Below are 24,005 nucleotides of genomic sequence, written 5' to 3'. Positions count from 1 at the left end.
TAAAAAACAGTTCCATCACCCACCTTTCAAAGCCACTAGCCGAATTGACGACCTGAACTTACTCGGCGCACGGGACGGTGCAGTTCGATGATGAGATGTCCTGCAAGAAGTATGTGAGAGACTCCAAGAGGAGGAGTGGCACTAGTCCATATCCCGCGAACTGCCACCATGCAAGTGAAAAAACTCCTCGCATGAGCGATAAGATTTTTAACCTCCTGAAACAAACATTATTGTAGGACTACCGGAAGAACATATATCACAATGAATTTTTATGAATCATTTACACGTACACTTACTAATGTCACTTTCCTCTTGATCATATCGTTGGACTTCAAGGGTACTTTCCCTCCTTCCATTGGCAGATTCAACCTGCTACAGACCATCCTTTCTAAATTATGTTCGACGTTTCGTGGACTGATCCCACACGGGAGACCGTTGGCCAGAGAAAACATCGTAAAGATCAAACGTCCACTAGGGGATCATCACCGTCAATAAGAAGTTCCAAGTCCAGTGATTCCTCCAAGTCAATCAAGCACTCTATCTTTGGGTTCTTTGGAGGCGGCAACAAAAAGATTTCTGCTCCTGTAGCTGTGGCATCTCCAAAGTTACCAGTTATCAAAACCGAACAGTCTTCAAAAGTTTCTCGTCGAATGTCAAGCTATACTAGCACTTCAGAGACATCAACATCCACACAAGAGGTACGTGAAACGACTACGACAACCATTACACGTATTCCAGTCAATGGATTCTTTTCAACAGTTCCATCTTACCAAGAATCCGAGAGAAGTCCTTCGGACGGTGAGTTCCACTTTACTGATATTGATCTCAAACTGATTCTGTCTAGAGTCGGTTTTCTCTGGTTATACTGGAAGATCCGCGGGAACTAAGTCATCATGGGGCTCCATGGTAGATGGACAAAGCAAGAATCGTTTTATACAGCCTCTAAGCCCAAATTCTTTTGTCACTCAAAGTACTGAGATCACTGTCGCCCCAAGTGAGGATTTCAGTGCGTCAGAACAACTAGCTACTGTCGTTCATATCACTTCTGGAACAGTTCCTATCCAAATCCAAGATTCCACAGTGAGAGAGTAAGAATCTATGTCCTGGACAGCCCAAGCCTTTGCTGACTTATTAGATCTGCTTTATCATCAACTTCCTCAACATATGATTTCCCACTTCCACCTACACACAGTCCCGAGACCCCAAAGATACCAAGCTCTCCTAGAGTACTAAAATCTAGAAACGATACGGGTGCTAGAACTACCGAGTGGTCTATTACAGCAAGGAACAGGCGTTCAGATTCATGGAGACCTCCTGAAACGTGGGCATGTCCAGCGGAAGAAACAGCTTCATCAGTAGCCTCATTGAAGTCTTCAGGGTCTCGTCGAAGGAGAAAACCTCGTGGTCGTAATCGCTCACCTTCTAACACGGAGCAGACACATTTGCAAATGAATATTCGTAAGATGGAAGCAGCAAGCAATAAAATTATTCTAGAAAGATTGAATGAAGAATGGATGGAAGTGGCCGACGCATCGGTATATCGAGAGCTCGAGCTTGAGAAACAACTTTGGATGCTCACTGCTTTGCGAGCTATCAATCGCGTTGCTAGAACCCGTGATGCTTCCAGGGCGCTCAACGGAGCACCAAAACATGGGAAAATGCTTTCGTTGTATGAAAATCATGGTGAGTAATCTTTCTATCATCTCCATCTACATGCTCACAAAAGAAGCTTCTGCATCCTTTCTTTCAGCTTTGAATCCGGAAAAACAAATACATCATGTCTCCACAAACCCTTTATCGCCAAAATCATATCCAAATGTTCATCCTCTAGCTGTTCCAGGACCTACTTCACAATTATCTTATGCCTCGAATATCTTCGGCGCGGTTCATGCTATAGGTCTGCCATCTCTACTCCCTTCATCATCTATCCCCAGTATACTCAAAGAATGTCATCGTACGCTCACCTCTTCCCGTGCGTCAACCTCAGAAATTCCAGCATCGCCCACCGCGATCAGTCCACCTGGGATAACTCAATCTGGTATTCTTTATTTAACCATCCTGGATCCTTGTCCAGTTCCCTCATCACTTGGTCCACGACTAAGATCTTGGCTTGATACCCATTTAACAGTAAATTTAGAGAAGCAATTTCGCTGTTTGAATCCTACTCGTTTATTTCCTTTATGGTTGGCAGATGCAGGACTTTGGGCTGAGGGGAGCTGCACATCATCTTTGAAATTTCTAGCATGTGTTGGAATTGTAAATGGGGAAGAACAGGTAGAATGGCAGTTGAAAAGTGTGGTGGGAAGAATGCTGTGGAAAGAGATGTGGGGAACCTACGTCGAAGGTGGAAAATGGTGGTGGGATGATGCTGCAATTGTGGAAGAATGTGAGAGAATGGGAACCTGCTGGGCTGGAAGCATCATTGAAGCTGTAAAGGAAGGGTAGATCCGCGAAATACTTCATACCTTGAGTGTTTGGCTGAGGCTCTACGGTTATGGATTTCTGTTTCTCCACGTTTTATGGAAAACGGCGTTTGGTTGCGATGCGTATACCTTCCTCGTTTCTTGTATAGTCTCCTTTCAATGTCCTTGGCTCCTGGATATTGATTTTATTTCGTGTAACGATTGATTTCAACGGTCGATGTCCAAATTTTCAAAATATATATTAATTTGTACACCATGAGATGCAAACCCAAACACACAAGATTATGCTCTCAAACCGTTGCACCTACCTGTATGCTCCCGTGGATGCTGCCGCATATCTGCAGCCATCCCTCAAATCTGGCCCCCACCTTCCCATCCCATCTCTTTACATCCATTGCGGTTCCATTACATATTCAGCTCATTTCCCCTGTCCTGCTTGCTCGCTTTGCTTACTTGGCTATAAATCATACGAAGCAAACTCCTTCCTAAATAGTTCCCAAAATCCACTTATCACTGACTTTCATGGGGTCAAGAAATTCTTTGTTGCATATCGTAAATCCTCGGTCGAGTCAGTTGTTTTGAAGAAATGGGATGAGAGGTCCGGTTTTTTTCGATTGGGTGGGTCGGTATTGAATGTTTTGATTGGAGACTGATCATTCGAGTAAGGATTATGGGGCCATGTGTGTTATTCTGAGTCAGGAGCGGGGAGATCTCAGATTTGAGTTCTGAGCATCTCGGGCGACGATAGCCCATTGGGTGTGTGGTCTGAAGAACATCGCTGAACGATGAAATGTTGGCTGGGTCCGTTATTTGGAATAGCAATAGATTAGTGAATAATGGAAGATCAATTGACAAATTTGCGTAATGTGTTATACAATCATGTCGCAGCTTATCCACAAGCCCACCCAAAAGAATCTTACTCACCTCAGCGTCAGCAAGTATCCGAGATCATTTCAGGGGTATGATTCACGTCTCCTAACCAATCGTCTTTTTATTCTCACGAGGGAGACATCTTGATTCGATCCTCTCCCAACTTTGAGAACCTTTGAAACATTACCAGAAACAGCAACTTCATCCATTCCGGATAATCAGATATGCAACAAACAATTCTCTCCTCCTTTATGATTGCATGATGTTGAGTTTTGTGGAATTTGTATGATGATGTTATAAAAGACTCGTATGAGGAGTGGGGTGACACCATTTATTACAATGGTGGAATTTAGATGTGAGACCACCTCATAAATTTGTACGACTTTACGAGTAGGTCTGGAAGATACATTCGCATAATCGCTACAATTCAGACCGAAAGCTTTGGTAGCTGAGTGTTTTAGTTCAGCCTTATTGCGGATATATCTGAGCGTTCCAGGTTAAACAAATGTTTTTCGCTCCTACGCGTCAACACACTGTGCTGTTTTGGATACAAGTGAAGAAATGAGAAACAGTATAATAGGGCAGCGGATAAGAGCAAATCTGAGATGTGCAACATTGAGGTTTGAGGAGACTGAGAGCAAGGCTCATTGGTTCTTCCTTCTATGCAGATGGATCGCTCTGGATATATTCATGGAGCGGGCGGACTTAGGCGCAAAGAGATGTGCAACATAAACCACGTAGGTTTTAAGCAATGGTGTGTATTGTTGGAACGCTCAAAGTTTTTTGTTTCCCTGCGCCATGTTTGCGAGATTACTCCTCGATACCAAAGCTAGTTGCTGCGTTAGAAGATAGAGGGTTTCGCGACATACACCTCTCTCTGCTCACTGAGGAGCAACATCATAGTACCTGATCAAGTCATGGTTAAACTTCGGTAGTACATCGGTACTTGAGAGTGTTCCCGACTTGATCATGTGAGCTGGATCCCACCGAAACGTGACTGGGCGATGTTGAATTGTGAACGTACTTCAGTCTTATAATTTTCAATTCTCTTGGGCGATTGACCTCACTTCATCCGTATCGTCATACACTTGCTCTTTTTCACAGGGCACGAAATCCATTACACTTGGTAATGTTACTGAATGAGTAGTCATTCGGTGATAATCTATTCCTAAGATAACTTATTTGATTTCTATCGGTCCACTATTGGTTCCTAGGTTTGCGATTTCTCCAGACTGGGAATACTAGGAGTAAGTATAAGCTTTCAAAGGTAATTTGAGACAAAGTTCAATGATCATGTAGCTTGACACTGGTGTGGCTCCTTCATATTTAGTCTTCTACACTGGCACTATTAGCTCGAACCTTGTTGCAATAAGGGTTTTTATGACCCACAATCAGCTACGAAACTCTTTCCCCGGTCGATTAAAATTGATTGCCTGGACTACTATTGAGGCATGCCAATATATACGTATTCGATCCAGCTCCTTTTCCTTCCATTCTCTCGGGGCTTGGAGTTGTGAGTTGTGGTAATAGAGAAGTTAAGTGCGGGCTTTAGAGAGCAATGATCATTGAGAAAAATACCAATAGCTTATAAATACATCAAAAATATTCACAGGGGAGGTCCTGACTGACTCTGTAATATCCTTGGGTCTCGGCTAACGTGTTAGAAAATATTCTTACCCTTCCACTGGTTCTCTATTCAAAAGTCGTGATGAACTTAATTGGGAAGATTATTTGAGATTGAACTAAGCAGCAAAAACTCAATGGACAAATGTCAGTTCGACAATCTTTTAAGGAGCGATCAATACCTAGTGGACCTAGCTTCATACTATCCCACACACCAACACCATCAAGCTTCATTTGGCCTGAATTTAGTACACGCTATAAATACTAGCTCAGTATATTTCTTGTTTGGCATTCTCTGTATACCTCACAGTCATTTTTTCGAAGTTTGCTCAAGCAGAGCTTGATTGACTAGATTCAAACTTAGTCTTAAATTGTACATCATGGATTTCTAGCCTTTCTTACCCCGTTTTTCTCTAATATATGAAGCCAGATAATTCCTCTCCACTTGCTTTTTCCATCGCACCTCGACAAAGTATCCAGGACATTCTAGAACTACAACAAATACTTCAAATATTTCAGATCTCAATCATCCACTGACAAATATCAAGATGCCTAAGAAAATCAATCAACGACGGGCAAAGATTGTGATGGCGAAAGTCGAATACGAAATCAAACCCAAGCCTCCAGCCCCAAAAAACTCTTTCGAATCGGAGTTATGCGAATCCGTCTTTCTTAACGACCTAATTTTCGATCAGATCTGCTCTCATCTCGAAATCAAAGATCTTAGCTCGCTCCGTCGTACCACTCGAAGGTTCAAAGATCTTTACGCAAGAGTCCTGAAATCTCAATGGAATATCTGCAAACAACTCTCCTACTACGTCGTTGATACTGATCAGTTTAGAGCACGAATGGGAATGCACAATGTCTTTATTACTGGTCAGATCGCACTACAATTCTTTGATCGCAATAAGACCGGTGTTCCATTCAAATTACTCGATGGAAGTGATGCCGCAATGGAAATGGTAGCTAGCTCTGGAAGTCATGCAGAAGCTTTTGCAAATTATTTCACTGAAAAAGAGCACTATATTGTTGATACATTGGGCGCTTGTATGTGTTGTAGGAAGAAGGGAGGCTGTTCAGAAGTATGCTTTCTTCTCCCAATGCCTGAATATACTTACTGATTGTTCATTAGGTAAGACTATTTAAAAGGGTTGTAACAGATGGCAGCATCAGGCGCATCCAGGTATCATACCTTGAAAACGAATGGTGTCATAGAAATGGCGGTGACTATGATTCCATTGGTAATGGCCTATACACGGCAGGTACTCTGAAGGATTCATTGACTACGGCCCAAATAAACTTCATCACATGGAATAAAGCTTATTGCCTATTTCCAAAAGCTCTTGCTGAGCATAAACTTGTCTCTTTCGAAACTAACGACATCGATCGTGCCAAACCTAACTCTTCATCAGATTATGTCAAACGCGGTTGGAAATTAGATACGACGTGGACTGCCGAAATGGGACGAATTCCACAAATAGAAGCTGGATTCAGAAGAATTGGAGATTCACAAACTTGGAAGATCGACTTGCCAAAAATCAAAGTAAATAGACGAGACAGAAAGTTGCCGGACGGTGTTATAGAATGTTCAAAATTTAGCATCCGGGCTCGTAAGAGATCGGCTGATGATGATGACGATGATCATGAGCGAACCTTTTTTAAAATAGCAGCAACTTGTGGCGTTTCTAACAAATACAAATACATCTACACTGCCGCTTGGGGTTATCCAGACGGTGGCTGGTCCCCACTTGGTTCTGAACTTATGGATTAGTTAGGCATGAGGATGTATTCAGAAACTGGATGGATGCTTTTTTCGATCATGCACCAAAGTTACATTTGAGCCGAAGTTTATTGATGTTGCGAAAGGATTTTATCAGGACAGACTCTCATCTCAATTTTATCGGTACTTCTTAGGCTCATACCAATGAGATAGGGCTATATTCATCGAAGAATAAATGTCGAGTAAGCCAGACACCCCTCTTGGCCTTTTCCCAGAAGTTTGAGTATGAGGACCAACCTGGAAATACAAGCTTTCACCTATCCCCCCCCCCTCCCCCTCCCCCTCAAAAAAGTACGGCATTGATAATCCAGAACAGCAATTTGGACAAGGTGCAGGTGGCAGGGAGGAGACGGCACATCTTAGAGGCAGAGAAGCACAATAGAGCAAGTAAAGAGATACTGCCTCTCACCACCACTACCTGGGATGACTGGACTGAAATGATATTCTCGTGATAGTACTAAAGAGGGCCGGGGACTTGACATCTTCGGATAATAGCATATATTCCATGATGTTCTTGGAACTTCAGATGATATGTCTGTCATATGGGGATGATATTCACACGTCCCATAGTTTGGCGATTTACTTATTCTTTTACACAAAGTCTGCTTAATTTAATGTACTTTGATAGTTTCATAGAACTCAGTAGAAAAAATTGAATAAGATTTGTTGAATGTGATCAATTTCCTGTATGTATACTAGATATCATTAGCCATCAAGAGATATATCTCCTCTTGATATCATTGTCTCAATACAATAATCATCACAAAGAAAGCTTGTACACACTTACAATAAGATCTCTCATAAAAAAAAAACCTTCAATCACAATCACAATCCCCCATAATAAAAAGTCCAAAACTTTCCTGAAAAATAAAATTTCATTAGATCCAAAAAAATCAAAAAGCCCAAAAGCCAAAAGAAAAAAAAGAGAATCAGGTTCGCAATCCATCACAAGAAATAGTCAGTTTCCCAACAACCTCGCTGCGATTTCTCCACTACATCCCTTCTCTCGATCTCGTTTATCTACCTAGCACACATATTAGTAATTCCTAGTTTTGTTTTCGTATCGTACTTACCTCCAATACATTTCTTGGGTGAAGAAGAAATGTGTTGGGTGATTTCATTCCGCCATTTGGGTGGAGGAGTGAAAGTTCAGTTTGATACTCCAAAAGACGGGCCGGAGAACTGGTACCTGGTCCTGATGTTGGGATTTCATGGTATGTGGTTTTTGGGGAGAATTTTGGAGATGGGGAGGCAGTTTTAGATGGGAGATAGAAGGGGTTATATTGGGATAGGGAATGGTTTGTTCTGGTTTGTTGTGATGATAGAGGTGTGGATGTTCGAGGATTGTTCTTCAGTTTCTTTGTCAGGGAAGTTCTTTGTAGATGGATCTTTCATTGCTTTGTTTCTTTTTATTTAGAAGCTTAGATATAAAAAGTCTTTGAATGATTCTTTGTGAGAATATTTCTTTGTCTCAGGACCAGAGTGTGATTGATTGTGAATACTTACCAGGCGAAAAAGATCATCAGTCTAACTACTTCACACCAATCGAGACCTATCATACCACCATTTCTAGACTCTTGCGATCCAGGATGTTGCATCTCAGCATTCATAATTTGTGATGCCGCTTGCCAAAGCTCATTGGTAGTTGCTCCCACCCAATCAGCTACTCGAGAGTCTTCTACTAACAGTCTAGAAGCGCTACAGAACCCTTGCGAAGCTCACTAAATCTACGTTTTGCCATGTTCTAACGAAAGATACGTCGTTCATTAAGCTCATTGGCACCACATAGTTTGGCAGTATCTGCATGTAAAGCTTTCACACAGAAAATATCAAAATAGAGCTTTATATACTGAGCTATATACCGAAAGAGATGGAGCGGCACCCTTTTAAGGAGATTAATCTATGAAAGTAGCACTTTGGAAGAGATAGCCACTGTCCGACAAAGAATGGTGATGTAAAACCCCAAAACTTTGGCATGTTACGAGGAGTCATATCGGAGTAAAAATAGATGATTTGAAAAACTTAGCACGTTTCCAACCTGAGACATAAATTGAAATGTGAATTTAAATATGGTGTCCGTTGACCAGTTATGTTCCATAGGAGAATGAGTAAGTTGCTCCAAATTCTTGCCCGAATCTTCGGACAATGAATGTACGAGAACGAAGTTCGAGGACCTTCCAGTATCTCGACCATGTCTTAGTTGAGCAGATCTCGAGGACTATAAATGTTACTACTTACCAATAATTCTTTCACATCACCTATCACTCATCTCTAAACATTAATTCATCATTCATTATTCACGACATCATGCCGCCCCCTACCACCATAATACATGTAATGAGACACGCTCAAGTACGTATATTCCATGTGCGTCTATAGAGATTGCCAACTAATTTCTCGCCTATAGCACGATGATTCCACCGGGCTATTAACGGATGAAGGGGAGGAACAAGCACGAAGACTTGCTCGCCTATTCCTAAACGAACGATTTTTAATGGCGCAACATATCACCCATATTTTTTGTTCGCCAGTGCCTCGATGTCAGCAAACTGCGAAAATAGCCCTCCGAGATGTGATTGCTCGTGGTATTCCAATTGTCACTGTACAAGAGCTTTCTGACAATAGGGAAGTAGGTCTCTCTTTCCTTTGGAGACACATCAGTCTTCGTGAGAGAAATGAGATCATAATGATAACTCAGGGAGTTGTTCTTAAGACACTCCTCGGTCTCCACAATATTTGTTCGTCCCCCTTTGCTCCCTCTGATGCTAAAAGACTTTGCGTAAGACACGACTAACGCAAGTATTCACTAGTGTATCAACCGGAAGAGTTCCCTAATGTTTTAATCAGGAGCTACCTTTTGATACAAGAGCTTCACTTTGTTCCTCGTCCAAGATTGCGTAGGGAGAGAGGGCCAATAGATCAACTACCTGACTATTCAACCGCACATTACCGCATGGCTTTGAAATGTGCCAGAGTTTTAGTCAAATACGTACCGATCGTATGGTTTGTCATTAGTGTGATGGGTCTAACGATTTATTTCACAATTCCGTCGTCTCAAAGGGTCCACTAGTGTCCGTACATTCGAATATCCACATTCAGTCGATATCTAATCTTTCATGATGCAAACGCAATCATCAACCACTTGGACATTCAAGATACTTACTAGGTAGTCATTAGCGATGAAATGATATCCTGGAATTGAAGCTTCCATGATAGACCTAAAAATTGATAAATCCATTGTTGTTTTCCTCTGGCTGCTATTTTATCATTCTACCACCAGGGATTAGAAACAATAGTCAATTCAGATTACAATAAAATTTCATACCCAACGAATGAAATTCGATTTGGTGAACTTGCAACCGTGAAACGAATATCTTGAAACTAAAACATGTTTTCTATGGGCCGGTAGTGTTCGGGAGAATAGAGTTCCAAGAAAATAAGCTACAAGCTATCCAGTAGTGAATGCAAACTAACATATCATCTGTTGCAGAAGAACCATTATTATCTTCTCAAAATAATAGCCTTTCAGATTAAAAGTAATGGACGGGCTTCCACTGGGCGAGTATATATTGATGGGATGTTTGATAGTGAGCCGGAATTACTAAGAACACCATGCCGCCTTGTCACAATGTTCTCTAGAGCAAATATTGGGAACTGAGATATTGATTTTTTCCATCAAGTAGTAAAGAATGGGAGAAAATGCTCCCACGCTGCAGGATATTTTCACACAGTGACGGCACATGAATATCTGTTGAGGTTGTTAGAGACACTCTCTAGAAGCGCGTGGTCATCACATATTCCCGAAATGTGAGCCAAAACTTGAGGTGCAATTTGGAATGAAGTAATGATAAATGAGTTGTATCCAAGTGTGGTACATCTTTTACATAAAGTGATTTCACTCATAGAATTATAGAAACCATAACTACATCCGTACGATTTGGTAGAGTGATAGGGCAGGAGGGCAGCAGGAAGAAATGAGGCCCGAGCTCCATTTCAGCCACACCCTGTACTAAAATATCAAGGTACAGCCACACGTTGGCGCGAAATACTTGGTCGCATTTCCCATCTCGACGCGTTCCTGGCTTAAAAGGAATTCCATCAAATACCTAACCTCAACTTCAATTACAATTTTGACCTCAAGAATCATCAACTCAATCAAGATACTGATTCGCCATTGTATTTCTCATCACCTCACCAATTTCCCAACTCAAAGTACAACTACACCGCCAAGATGACGGACTATTCCCAACTCAAGGTCCCTGAGCTCAAGAAGCTCCTCCAGGAGAAATCCTTGCCTATCTCTGGCAACAAGGCAGATTTGATCGCCAGGTTACAAGAATCCGAGAAAGCGCCCGCTGCTGAAGCTACAGGTACGTTCAATTGAAAAATGCGGTCTAGAAACTTAAAGCTGAAAATTCTTAGCAACAACGGGAGAAGATGAAATCGATTGGGACGAAGACGACGAAAAGAAGCCAGCACCTGCAGAAGCTGCGATAGCTGCAGCTGGAGGAAAAGAAGAGATCCCAAATCCTACAAAAGTTCCAAATCAAGAACCTGCGATCGATCCTGCCAAAACCACAGATTTGAAGGTTACTGGAGGCGAAGGGGTTCCAACAGCTGAAGATGGTGCAATTGCAGCCTCGGGTCCCACCACAACTGAAGTCGCACCTGTACCAGAAGCACCCAAACAAGATTTCAGCGCCGGTATTGAGAAGTCTGATGCACAGAAGGAGGCAGAGAAACGTGCTGCAAGAGCCAAGAGATTCGGTATCACAGAGGACGATGAGGCGGCGAAATTAGCAGAACGTGCGAAGAAATTCGGATTGGATAATAGTAAAATTGTGGAGGGATTGGATAGCGCATTACCGGAAAGAAGACCAAAGAGAGCTCGGGAAGATGGTAGACAAGGAGGAAGAAATTCAAAGAGACCAACACCAGACTCCAGGAGATCACAACAGGGCCCAAGAAATGCGCAGAAGTCCGGTCCAAAACCGCCTGCAGCAGGTCGTGTCACCGATAACCCGGCTGAGAAGGCAAAGGCGGAAGCTAGAGCAAAGAGATTTGCAACTGCTGAATAAAGGGACCTACGAAGATGACATAGCTATCTGTCGCAACAACACGATTAGCTAGCGTTCCTGTATACTAGTGATTTTTTTTTAATTTTCCACGGAATTCAGCGGCCTTAATCATTTACAGAATACTATTGATACGAAACATTTACTCCCTCTTGTTTTGGATCCCGTGAGCACTTCAATTTCCTAAAAAGATACGTCAAAACAAGCTCTGTCCGTGCATTCAGATCAAGTGCCATTTCCACGGGGACTTTTGCAGTTGTATTTTATCTATCTCAATGGTTTTCAACGTTCAGGGGCAAGGTCCATCCAGGTCTCGGACAAATATATCATTATGAGCATGCAACAGTTGGAATTTTGAATGTTGGGAAGAATAATAGGAACCAATAACCACTTGTGATTTGAGCAAGAGATATAATAGGCACTCGATAGTGCCAGGGGAAGGTCGATTGAAATCTTGACGTCCAACGATTATCCTTTGAGCTTCCCGAAGGATCTGCACTATGCATTTGATGGAACCAAGTACCGCGAATGGAAATTCCCAAGTGACTTTTGTAGATGTGATAGGAGTAGCAGTAGCAGAGAAAATGGTAAATATCCGCATCTACACACCTAAAAAGACGTGCACGCCGATGCCCGGAAAAAAGCTCTCTTGGATCAACAATTTCCTCATCCAATAACATGAGAGAACCGTCGATTTTCCCCAAATCTAGTACGCCATCGATGTTCCAGACAGTAAAAGCGAAATAATACAGAGTAGAATGGCGAGACGTAACTGGGAGACTGGACTGGGTTTACAGCCATACATTTGAGCATCACGTTACCGTTTTGGACCCGAAGTTAGGGAAAGCGGTACGGAGTACGTCTTCTGGTGGTCCAATGAGAGGATCGAGAACCCTGGTCGATGGGCATTCATCCATCACCCGTCCGTGGCTTGGAAGTTGGGAAATGGATGGTTGCGGTGCGGTGCGGTGCGGTGCGGTGCTGGGGCTCGGAAAAAGGGTTTTCGGTGGGTGATGCAGTGTTTTTATCGTGTTTGATTGATGGATGGATGGATGGATGGATGGATGGATTGATGGATATTTTCTTTCCCCCTCTTCTCTTCTCTTCTCTTCTTTTCTCCTAAAAATAAAAATAAAAATAAAAATAGGAATAAAAATTAAAATTAAAATTTGAGTTTGACTTTTTTTTTTTCTTTCTCCCGAGAAAATTTGAAAAATTTGCCTGCCAACGCATAATAGAAACCGGTCTACGAGTACGATACCTAGGTAGAAAAAACCTCAACATCCGGTACCTATGTACCTATGGATCGTGTACCTAGTGTAGTGTAATTAGTGTAGTGTAGAAAATCATAAGAATTTTGTCCACGGGCGGGTTTCAATATGTGGCGTAGTTGTGTATGGATGTTCTTCATCGTAGGTATGGATCCATCATATCATATCATATCCATTCGTCGTGTATTCCAAGGTTATGTATGGATGTATGTACTTCGCCACAGTGCAGCGACCCAGTACAGCGACCTACCTAGTTGATGATTTTCTGCATCCATCGCATCGCATGATTCGCATCGCGTTGTGAGATTGTATTGAGTAGGTATAGAGTATAGAGTATAGAGGATGACAACGCAGCGATTTTGCCTTTGGGTTGTGGAGTTTGTTGGGTGGGGGTGGATGTGGATGTGGATGTGGATGATGGATGTGGATATGATGATAGGGTTGAATTGTGGCTGGGTACGGAGTAGAGGGTAGCTCGGTAGGTAGACTTCAGCTTGTCTGGGAAGGGGTTGTGGTATGGTTGTGGTATGTATGTATGTAGGTAGGTAGGTAGGTACCAAGATTTGGAGATTTGGAGATGTGTATGTGAGGTATGTGAGGTATGTGAGGTGTGTGTATGGGTTTCTCAGACCGGTAGGTGGAACGTGAGGATATGTATGCTAGGTATGGATGGATGGACGGATGGATGTTCACTCAGCCTCAACTGCCAACTGTTACTGTTACTTTGGGACGGGAGTCACTTGTGCACGCACGTACAGATTGGATTTTGGGAATGGAATGGAAGGGAATGGCATGGCATGGAACGGAACGGAATGGGATTTGGAGAGTTGACAGAGTACGGAGTTGAGGCGGGATGGGAATGTTGGATGGAGTACCTATCCTATTGATTTGATGTTGGGGTTTAGTGTGTGTTGTGTGTTTTGTTTGTTGATCGTAATGATATTTGTCTGTATTGGGTAAGGGAAGAAGGGTTTGTGGTGTTGGGTATGGGTAGGTATCTGTTCCTTGTATATACCTAGTATGTATGTATGTTTCGTGTGTGCCGATATGCTTAGATTAGTAGGAAGTAATTGTATTGACTGACTGGTGATCTGATTTTACTGTTTGTTTGTTTATACGGTGGGAGTGCTGGATTTCTTGATTTCTTGATGGGCAAGTAAGTCGATATAATTACTGGGCTCAATCACTCAACGGAATACTACGTACTCTCTTCTCATTTGGATATATTGTGGACAAGGGTTAACGAGCGAAGATGTCATGTAGCTAATTGATGAACAACTAATGAACAATTGATGAACAAATTGCATTTCCAACTGTTTTTGACCACTCGAGTACATCATGGATAGGTGATCAATCCTTCAGGATCCGTATGAGGATGAGACCTTTGTATGGTTGAAGATATCGTACAGGGAGACGGGTCAAGATATTCTGCACTCATCCTAGAGTACCAGAGAAATAGCAATGTAGCATCATGATATTACTCCGACGCGGAATGGAAAGGAGAAAGGTTAATTCGAGCCGCTCCGTACCAGGTTTACGTCTGGAGATTGGGTCTTATAGGCTCGTTCATCTAAACCCCGGATTGTTAGTGTTGAGCCGGTCGCAATGTGAGATGATGAGAGGCCAGTTTACGGGGATTCTTGCTGAAAGCTGATGTGGTGTACGATGTGCGATGTTTGATGTGTGATGTGTGATGTGTGATGTACAGAAAAGGTAATAGGTGATAGGTAATTGGTAGTAGCCACCTTAGTCGTCTAGTTCAGGAAGGCGCTTGACAACGTTTAGTCCAACCCCAACACCCAAACTTCAATAACCACGGACGGTGAGAATGAATGTCACCCAAGTACAATGTTACCAACCTTTTCAACTAAATTACCAACCAACACATACGACGATGGCCTGGCAGAAGCGCAAAAGACCCGCTCAGCACATGGGCAAAGAAAGAGGAAAAACCCCAACTGGGCGTGCAACAAGCGCGCTTTGGAATCTGAGACTACATCACATGATTCACATCGTCGTACCTACATATCAATCATTTCGATCATCGTCAGGATTGAACCAATGGGAAAATTCACAAATCATACCATCTAGTCACCTCAAGTCGATCCAGTCAATCGTTCACGATATGTTATCTATTATCTACCAATTATTCATTATTTTGGCTGTCTCATCTACCAATTATCTCGGACTCGGGCTGTCTCATCAATGTAACCTTGTTATACCCGACGAATGATGATTTAGCGTTTAACACGAAAACTCTGCAATCGGATCTTGAGCCAAAATTGACTCGTTGACTCGTTATGTGATTTATGTGATGGATAGACGGGTGTATGGTTAGAAAATTATCATCACAAAATAGCTGGGTCGCTGGGTAGCTGGGTATGTATATTGTCCAAGCAATTATTGTCTCCTCACCACCAAACCAAGCTTCGTCGTTTACCAATGAATCTTGGAATGAGGCCCAAGAAGCAGATCATAGGCTTTCGAGTCCATATCGGCCATTCTAACGTGACCGTTGTGCCTTGCCTTTACCTCTTTTTCATTATGCAGATGCTCTCTAACCCTTACATGTACACCAAACTCGAGAATTGTGATCTTCCAAACGACTCAATTGAGAACACAATGACTAGACTGGACTATTTGCTTTTTGCTTTTTCCTTTTGACTCTTTCTTCTACTAGCTTGACATCTTAGGCCTCAATTTAACGGTCACTAATCTTCATTCATATCAAGATCTTCGTCTCATCGGCTACTCCAGAGGCACAGTCACATATGCCCATGTCGATGGACCGTGAAAGAGACCCAATCCTTCCGACAAATGGTTGAGCAGATGGGACCTCACAACCACGAGAACGCCACAACGCAAGCAAGTACCGGGCACGAACGGAGAATGGCCTATGATACCGCCTCCAGCTTCCTAGGATCTCGAGAAATCATGATGACTCTCTCATGTATCGCTCTCCACCGCATACCCAGAATTCTTGGTTCATTCGGGGTGGAATCGAATTATTGGTACATTCTCCATACATGTACGCACACCTACGTACATATCATACCTCCATACCTATCCTTTGCATATAACCAGAATTCATTCGTACGCTATTTTATATTACGTCCCGCACTTTTGCTGCTCCAAGTGCAACCAAAAATAAATCAGTCCAATGTCGAGACTCCATCGAGCTGCAGGAACCAAAACTCCAATCGGCGCCAGTGGTTTATCGCTCTATGTGTCGCTTTATCGCTCTATCGCTCTCTCGTCTCAAAAAAGTATCGTCTCCATTCTTTGGACGGGAAAACTATACGGTGACAGTCCCCACACTCTAGGCCCTACCTATCCTTTTCCCGCTAGGTACGACCTTTATTATCAACCACAACCACAACGACTGGTATTCCTCAAAAAATATTCTTAAGAAAACCATCGGCATTTTTTTCTTCTCTTTTCTTCTTTCTCTTTTCTGCTTTTGTTGCTTTTGACTCTTGAATAGTCAACTTAGTCTTTCGTTGTATTTTCGGGATTTCCTATAGCTTTTGCTTTGTTTCAATATCCATACCCATACCCTGAGATACCCTACCCTGGCGGTGATCCATACGTTTTTCATTATCCATTTGTTGCCTTCACGTGCTCGAATCCAGATATATTGGATACACATTAATTTCCTGCCATTACGACCACACCATCTCGGCGTTTCAATATTCCTATGCAATAAAATCTTCAATGAGACGCAGATCCCCCGACTTGATAATCTAAGAGAGTTGTAAAAAGGTATTATACCTTACCACTTCCTTCATTGTCCGTCACTATACTCACTGGCTTTAGTCCTGAAAAGACATTGACGTTCTCATTGAAAACAAGGTTGTTTTTACATATACCATAGATCAAATGTCAAGAATATACCCTTGTCACTGCTTATAACCACCGGTGGATCCACACACACCTTTCCTTGAAGAATGTTACTTGAAGCAAGAAATCATGGCATCCAACAATATGCAATTTGGTTTACCATCCAGGCCAAATGTTACGGTATCGCAAAGAAGAGTTCCACGCCAGACCCAGCCACAAGAAGTTAGCAAGCCGAGGGGCGTGAGAGACGATAGTGCATATATCAAATCCAGAAGAGAGCAAAGAAGGGCGAATTTGGAGTCAAATCAACAGACACAACTACCCCGGCCGAGCATACGACAACCGTCGCCAGTACCGAGATCAAAATCCGAGACTGGATCCAGAGGAACGACAGCGCCTCTATTAGGACCTGGAGCTCGTTCAAATGGGGATGTCTCGACCATTCATCTGGTTCCGGCCGTCAATGGAAACGTGCCTGGAAATGTGTTGAGGAGAAAGCCTTCATCGATAGCTCAACATGCTGAGCTTAGTCGGCCAACAACGGCTAGGACCGCGAATAGTTCTCCAGCTAATTGGGGCCATGTATCTGGACCTAAGCCTACCGCTCCAGCTTCAATAAACTCAGGACCTCCACGTATGGAAGCCTCACAGCAAGTTCGAAAGGTTTCTTCATCTTCTATCAAGGAAGTACCGCCACGGATTATACCGGAGTTGGATAGATATCGAACGAGACCGGAACAACACCGCGAGGAGTTGAATGCTAAGTTTGGATCCAATATTCCCTACAAATTAAAGACTCCCGATATATCTCCTCCAACTCCTTCAATGTCGGCGGGATTCGTAAGTTCGGGATCCAGTCACAAAAGGTACAGCGGATATAGTGGAAGTGGATACAGTGCAAGTCCCTCTACAAGGTTTTCCGAGTCACCGGGTCCAAGCGCTTATAGTAGAGATACAACTCCTACTTCGATGTCATCTGTATCGCCTAGTATCTTTGTACCTTTCAAGTCTAGCATTCCAAATCGTCGAGGAAGTAGTCCCACCAGGACTAGGCCACCTGTTACTCGGAGACGCGAAAGCGATGCATCGAACGAGCTCAACAATGCAACCATCGATTCACGTGGGCTACCATCGTTACGAGAGTCTGTTAATTCTTCTTCGTCTAATTCTACGGTAAAGGCGGATGGGAAATCTCGGGATAAGCTGCATAAGAAGAAGAAGTCTTTGTCTTCTCTTCCACCTAGTCCACCACCTCGTAAGTCGTCTAATCAATTTCAGAGGTCGCCGCAAGAAAAGGTGTCACCTACCAGAGCAATTCCAAACCCATCATACGCAGGACCGATTTCATCTCCGATATCATCGCCTCCGAGGCCATCAGTTCCATTGATAGAGACGATCGATAGACCTTCGCACCCAAGAAGGCCTAGCAGGGATGGTACCCCGGATTTGAGGTCCCAGATTGGAGACTTTGCAGTACTTCAGAGCAACTTTACTGGCATGCGGTTTACACACAACAAAAGCAATAGCGTTTCCTCACAAAGAGCAGCATCATCCCCTCTTCAAACTTCAATGACTCAAGCATCACTAGAGTCATCCCGGAACCCATCTCCAGTACCAGTCCACCCACTACATCGGGATCCTACTCCAGCACCTACCGGTCTTGGAATAATCCCAAGCCTCAGGCCACCTTCTCGAAATCGCATAACTCGCACTCCGAGTCCAAGTGTCGATAGTGGAAAGCATCGTTTTGGACTTTTTGGTCGAAGGACAAAGACAGCCCCTGAAGTGACAACTCTGTCGACAGAAAAATCTCAAAAGAAAGGACCAGCTGCAGGTACTGGCCATGAAGGGTATACAAGATATGCTCTACGTGGACGTACTACTACCAGATCCACTGTCGGTAAGCCTCGAGAAAGAAGTTTGAGTGGAGCTCCAACGTCCAAAGATCAATTAGATACCACGGATCCATTTTTCCGGGATCGTATGAGCCCTGTTATCATATCCGGTGGTGGAACTATAAAGGAGAATCGCAACTCTATTGTTGAAGTTGTCAGTCGTACAGAGAGTAATACTAGTCTTCCTGCACTAGATCAAAATATCTCTCAGACTAGTTTGAGTCAAAAGACGCCCAGAACTACCTTGCAACCATCAGCAATTCCAAAGGAAAATAGTAAGAGAACTTCTACTATAGGTTCTTCCAAAGTTAGAAGACCTTCCGATAGCCAAGACGAAGATGATTCAAAGAAACCATCCATTGCATTCCGAAGGTCGATCCAACGTCTCAATAGTGCGACAACAACTGTGAATATCCCTCAACAACTAAATATCACAACGAAAGTTCCTTCATCTTCGATAAGCAGCCTGGATCCTAGCTTAATGTCTGGAGAATCACAACTAGAATTGGAAGAAGAAGCCGAGCGTGGAAGACAAGCCCAACCTGGTAAGCCGGGAAAATTGGAGAAGCGAGCAAGGTCACCACGGAAATGGAATTTCTTTCATCGGCATGCACCAAAACCAGAGACCGAGATCAAATCCGATGCGGTACCTGTCACCATTGGTAGACAGCCTGTTAAACCGATACCACACTACGCTATGTTTGAATTTTCTGACGAGCCAGAAGATACTGATAGTGTGGATTTAGCGGAAATTTTAAGAGATTCAGAGGTGGTAGGACTAACTGATGAGCAATTGAACGAGCTTAGGTTTAGCAATTATAAGGAAAATATCCGACGTATCGAAGAACTTCAAACAGCAATGGCTCCTTCGCTTCCAGAGATGGTTCCAGCAACCGTTGCTTTTTCACCGCCGGAATTAATAATGCCTTCATCGCCACAAGTTCCTCAGACTCAAATAGAATCTCAGATTCAGAGAGAAGTGACACCTATTCGACCAAGTCGCCTCCAGCAAGTTGGTCGAATCCCAAAGGTTGTCTCTGCAAGACCTGAAGCTACATCCCCAATATCTTTCTCGAGACCATTTGCACGATTGAGCACTATACAACCTGCCATGGATGTATCTTCATTTGATGCTAATTCAGTTGCTTTGGGAGCAAGTCCACCGAAGTTTTCTAGCCCTGAAACTTACCCAGCGAAATTCAGTAGTCCACCATCGTATCAACGAGAATTTTTATCCTTTTCGCCAAGAAGGTCTCCTAGGAATAATTCCACAGCCACGACGAGTAGTTCGAGCACAATTAATGGTGCTGAGATTACGGCAATTATCCCCGAACCCGATTCGGCATTAGCGGAAGATGAAGTATGGGACGAATACGACGATTTGATCGAAACGGAAAGTACGACGAGGAAATCTCGCATTGTTTCTACGACATCATCTTATGGTGTTCCATTTCAATATGAAACTTATCAAAGTCCCTCTACCCGCATGATTAAGCCCATGCTTCAGGCTTCTCCTTTTCCTAATCGCGAATTGCCGGAATTGCCACGTCGAAGATCTGCTATTACCTCTATAGCGTCGAGTTGCTTTAGCGTCGATGTGGACGCGACTGTGAAAGCTGAAGATCAAGATGCGTTGAAATCCAAACCATCGCCAACAGCTCCGGCCTTCTCTCCCGAATTACTCAAACGCAACGATTCTGTTCATTCAACGCAATCTCAACAACTTTCGATAGTCGAATCAAGGAAATCTGGTTCGAGTAATACATCACGGATTTCAGGAGCTAGTCTTTTGAGAATTGAATCTGAAGAAAGCAGTTCTCCAATTTCGCAAGTTAATCTGAGAGTTGGAAGTATGAGTGTTAGTAAATGGCTTACTTTTGGGAATGTATTGTTTAGTCCTGCTAGGGATGAGGTGGGCAATTTGATGGATGGACCCAGGACGAAATGTCATTCCATTTTGGTTATTGATGGACTTGGCAATGGTATGTTTGATCCATATTTATCCCTGGCATGGAACTGATACAAATTAGACGACTGGTCTTTCTATGCCGCAGAAACTTATCCGACTTGTACATTCTACAATCTGTCCCCTACCGCCCCTCCTCCGACCACTAATTCCAAAAATCCTGCCTATTTACTTCCACCTCCTAACCACCGACAAATTCAATTTTCTCCTCTCAGCAGCACCTCCAAATTTCCCTTCTCTTCTTCTACATTCAGCACTGTCATTTTCCGCTTTCCTTCCTCTCTCACAACTCAAGTTTACAATCACATCCTCTCCGAATCTCGACGCGTACTCAAACCAGGTGGATACATTGAGATAACACTTCTCGATCTCGATATGTTGAATATGGGACCTCGTACTCGTCGCGCTGTGCGAGGTCTCAAAACGAGATTGAAGAATAGAGATGAGGGTGTTGTGTTGGGCAGTTTGGGAGATATGATTCTGAGAGGACTTGGAGCGAGAGGATTTGGGGATGTGAAGAGTTGTCGGGTGGGGATTCCAGTGGTGGGAGTATTGGAACGGGTTAGGAGTGGCAAGGAGAAGGAAATCGAGGAGGTTAATCGACAAAAGGGAAAGAAAGAAGAACGAAGTTTAGCCGAAATGATGAAGGAGGAAAGTGAATCTGCAGATGAGAGTATTACTCGCATGGTAGCGAAAGTGGGAAGGTGGTGGTATGGAAGTTGTTATGAAGCTTCTTTACTTGCTTTTGAAACGAAAACTAAGATGGAGAATGACGAGAAAGAGGGAGGAGACCCCAAGGGGAAAGAAACGAAAAGCATCTTTACCGATATCAAGGTTTTGGATGAATGCGAAAAGTGGAACGCGAGTTTCAAATTGGTGGTTATACACGCGCAGAAACCGGTAGTGGTTAGGAGGAGAACTAATAGTGTTTGAGTTTTGCTCTATTAAACAAGATATGATTAATGAATGAAAGAATGGGAGAATCAAAGAATGGGAGAGGGGAAAAATTTAAAAAATTTCATGAGATGGTTGGATGGGTGCGAACCCGATTTTTTTGTATACAGGTTTTTCTCTTTTTTTTTCTTGGATTCGATTCGATTCGGATGGAGGTCACCGGTTGGCTTATTGATAATGATGTGCGATCTGAGATTGCGGGTTTGGTTATTTGGGGCTTGGATGGGATGGGGGTGGGTTGGAATTGAATAGTATGGGGTGAGAGGAGGTGGATGAGAGAGAGCGGGGGAGATACATGGATTATGAATTATAATGAGTTTATGAAGTTTGCTATTCTATTTGTTTTGTAAGTTGTTTGGGTGGTGGAGATGGTGGTAGTGGTGCAGGTGGGGGAGAGTAATGTTGTTATATGGAGGAAGGGGGAGAGCGGAGTGGAGATGGAGTGGTTGTGGATGTGCATGTGGATGTGGTTGTGGATATGGAAAGGGGGAAGGGAAAAGTGGGAAGGGTAAAGTGGGAAAAGAGATTTATAGGGAAGAAATTGATTCATTGATTGATTGTTATGTATTGAAATATGAGAGATGAGGAATGAGGAAAGAGGAAAGAGGAAGAGAAGATACTCGGTTAGTGAGTTTGGTGTAGATGCCTATATATCCAGATAGGAAAATAAATCAATAAATCTATTAATTAATCAATTGTTTGTTAGTTGATATGAGTGAGTAGAGGCGAGGTGTATCTGAGTGAGTAGAGTTGAGGTGGATCTGAAGTTCTTGATAACCTTGCTTTCTTACTTTTTTTAAGGAATGTTAGTAGTAATTGTGTGAACAAGGGTATTCACTTTAAAGAAATAACTTCAATATAACAACTATTATATCAAAAGTATCTAGGTAAATACAAAAAAGACTAGCTTTTTTAATAGTGTCTATATAAAGCCTACTATTTTCCCAATTAGCTAGCTCTTTAGATTAAATACAAATAGATATTTAGGGGTCTATTGATAGTAGGAATTATATCTTCCGTATCTCTTTTAAACCAATTGTAGTAATAATAGTAATATTAGTAATAGTAATAATAGTAGTAATAGAAATCAAAAAATAAGCTCGGTATGGTATCACGTGATCACATATTAACCCTAACGACGCGAATATTTAAGCGAAAGCGAATAATACTCGTAAGAAAGGGGAGGGGAATGAAGTTTTTATAAAATGAAAATCACTCTTTGTTTAATTGTTGTGATTTTTAATATAGTGATATAATATTATTCTTGTAGTAATCTATTAAAGATCTATTCGTTAGAGGTGGTTATATCTGTAATGTGGATTTGAGCTCTGAGAATTAGAAATTAGGATTATTTGAAAGGTGGATTATATGATTGGTTTTGTTGTTGATGAGTTATATGATTTTAGGAATTTTTCGAATTTCTTTTTGATCTTTTATAGTATTTTATATTTTATTATTTGAACTCTAGTTTTCTGTTACAAGTATATATATATAGTAGTAAGCTATTAGAACTTCGATCCCTGATACTATGTCTTTTGAATAGATTGCGTGCGTAGCGTAATAGTAAAGCTTATAACTCCTATTGTATCCGCTTACGTAACATTTTCTGTAATTCTTGATAAGATTCTTAATAAGTTATTTATCAATTTTTATTTATTCATTAGATTTCTTACTATTAGTTGATTAATTTAAGTAAATGAATATTATAGTTGAAAGACCTCGGAAAAGCTAGATATATATCTATCGCTAGATAATTGAAATTTCAGATATTAGAAAAAAAGAAAAAGTAAATACAAAGTAAAGAAATTCTATTCTTCTCTTTCTCCTTTTGCTCTATCTTTTTTCCATCAGCCAATCACCTATTATTTCTAATTCTTTTTTACATATAATATAGGAGTAATAGTCAGTTCGAATTATTTCAATATCAATCTTGTCATTAATAAAAATGACATGCAGATGTCTGTTTTAGTTCTATATCTTAAGCGATATATAATCGAAAACTAGGTAAATACTCGTAAGGAAAGAAGAGGGATAACCTCTTACCTCAAGCGCACTTTCCAACAGGATATCTCTCTTGCTTTAGACTCCATGTATAATACACACGAATATACCTAGTAAATACGTAGAATCCGCGGTATCTTTTTATTCGATTTGTATCATGATGGGTCGGTTATACGCAATGTGCATCGTGGATACGTAACTATATATTGATACTGATAAAGTGCGTTGCTTGCGTTTACTTTAAATTTATATTAGTGAGTGATGCAGTCTCATTTTCTGAGTACGCGATACAAGATTACTGGCATAT

General features: G+C 42.1%; 6 protein-coding genes across 6 annotated transcripts; 5 read left to right on the top strand and 1 right to left on the bottom strand.

The window, feature by feature from the left end:
* Window positions 1-395: 395 nt before the first annotated feature.
* On the top strand, window positions 396-2,445 carry EAE98_001599 (uncharacterized protein; the record flags this gene model as incomplete). Its single annotated transcript, XM_038949218.1, has 4 exons — window positions 396-798; window positions 845-1,088; window positions 1,136-1,683; window positions 1,730-2,445. The coding sequence occupies 4 exons, from the start codon at window positions 396-398 to the stop codon at window positions 2,443-2,445; spliced, it is 1,911 nt and encodes a 636-aa protein (XP_038814203.1).
* A 3,019-nt stretch (window positions 2,446-5,464) lies between these two features.
* On the top strand, window positions 5,465-6,687 carry EAE98_001598 (uncharacterized protein; the record flags this gene model as incomplete). The annotated part of the gene is made up of 2 exons (XM_038949217.1): window positions 5,465-5,998; window positions 6,049-6,687. The coding sequence occupies 2 exons, from the start codon at window positions 5,465-5,467 to the stop codon at window positions 6,685-6,687; spliced, it is 1,173 nt and encodes a 390-aa protein (XP_038814202.1).
* A 967-nt stretch (window positions 6,688-7,654) lies between these two features.
* On the bottom strand, window positions 7,655-8,306 carry EAE98_001597 (uncharacterized protein; the record flags this gene model as incomplete). Its single annotated transcript, XM_038949216.1, has 3 exons — window positions 7,655-7,720; window positions 7,770-8,084; window positions 8,229-8,306. 3 exons carry the CDS (start codon window positions 8,304-8,306, stop codon window positions 7,655-7,657), a joined length of 459 nt encoding a protein of 152 aa, XP_038814201.1.
* A 697-nt stretch (window positions 8,307-9,003) lies between these two features.
* On the top strand, window positions 9,004-9,539 carry EAE98_001596 (uncharacterized protein; the record flags this gene model as incomplete). Its single annotated transcript, XM_038949215.1, has 3 exons — window positions 9,004-9,048; window positions 9,104-9,475; window positions 9,507-9,539. 3 exons carry the CDS (start codon window positions 9,004-9,006, stop codon window positions 9,537-9,539), a joined length of 450 nt encoding a protein of 149 aa, XP_038814200.1.
* A 1,388-nt stretch (window positions 9,540-10,927) lies between these two features.
* On the top strand, window positions 10,928-11,774 carry EAE98_001595 (uncharacterized protein; the record flags this gene model as incomplete). The annotated part of the gene is made up of 2 exons (XM_038949214.1): window positions 10,928-11,066; window positions 11,119-11,774. 2 exons carry the CDS (start codon window positions 10,928-10,930, stop codon window positions 11,772-11,774), a joined length of 795 nt encoding a protein of 264 aa, XP_038814199.1.
* Window positions 11,775-17,011: 5,237 nt separating this feature from the next.
* Window positions 17,012-21,676, top strand: EAE98_001594 (uncharacterized protein; the record flags this gene model as incomplete). Its single annotated transcript, XM_038949213.1, has 2 exons — window positions 17,012-20,759; window positions 20,808-21,676. The coding sequence occupies 2 exons, from the start codon at window positions 17,012-17,014 to the stop codon at window positions 21,674-21,676; spliced, it is 4,617 nt and encodes a 1,538-aa protein (XP_038814198.1).
* Window positions 21,677-24,005: the final 2,329 nt, after the last annotated feature.

The sequence above is a fragment of the Botrytis deweyae genome (genome assembly GCF_014898535.1).
Source record: "Botrytis deweyae strain B1 chromosome Unknown BDEW_003, whole genome shotgun sequence".
Lineage (NCBI taxonomy): Eukaryota > Fungi > Ascomycota > Leotiomycetes > Helotiales > Sclerotiniaceae > Botrytis > Botrytis deweyae.
The sequence above is the reverse complement of the archived record's forward strand: the minus strand, read 5'-3'. Positions and strand labels throughout refer to the sequence as shown.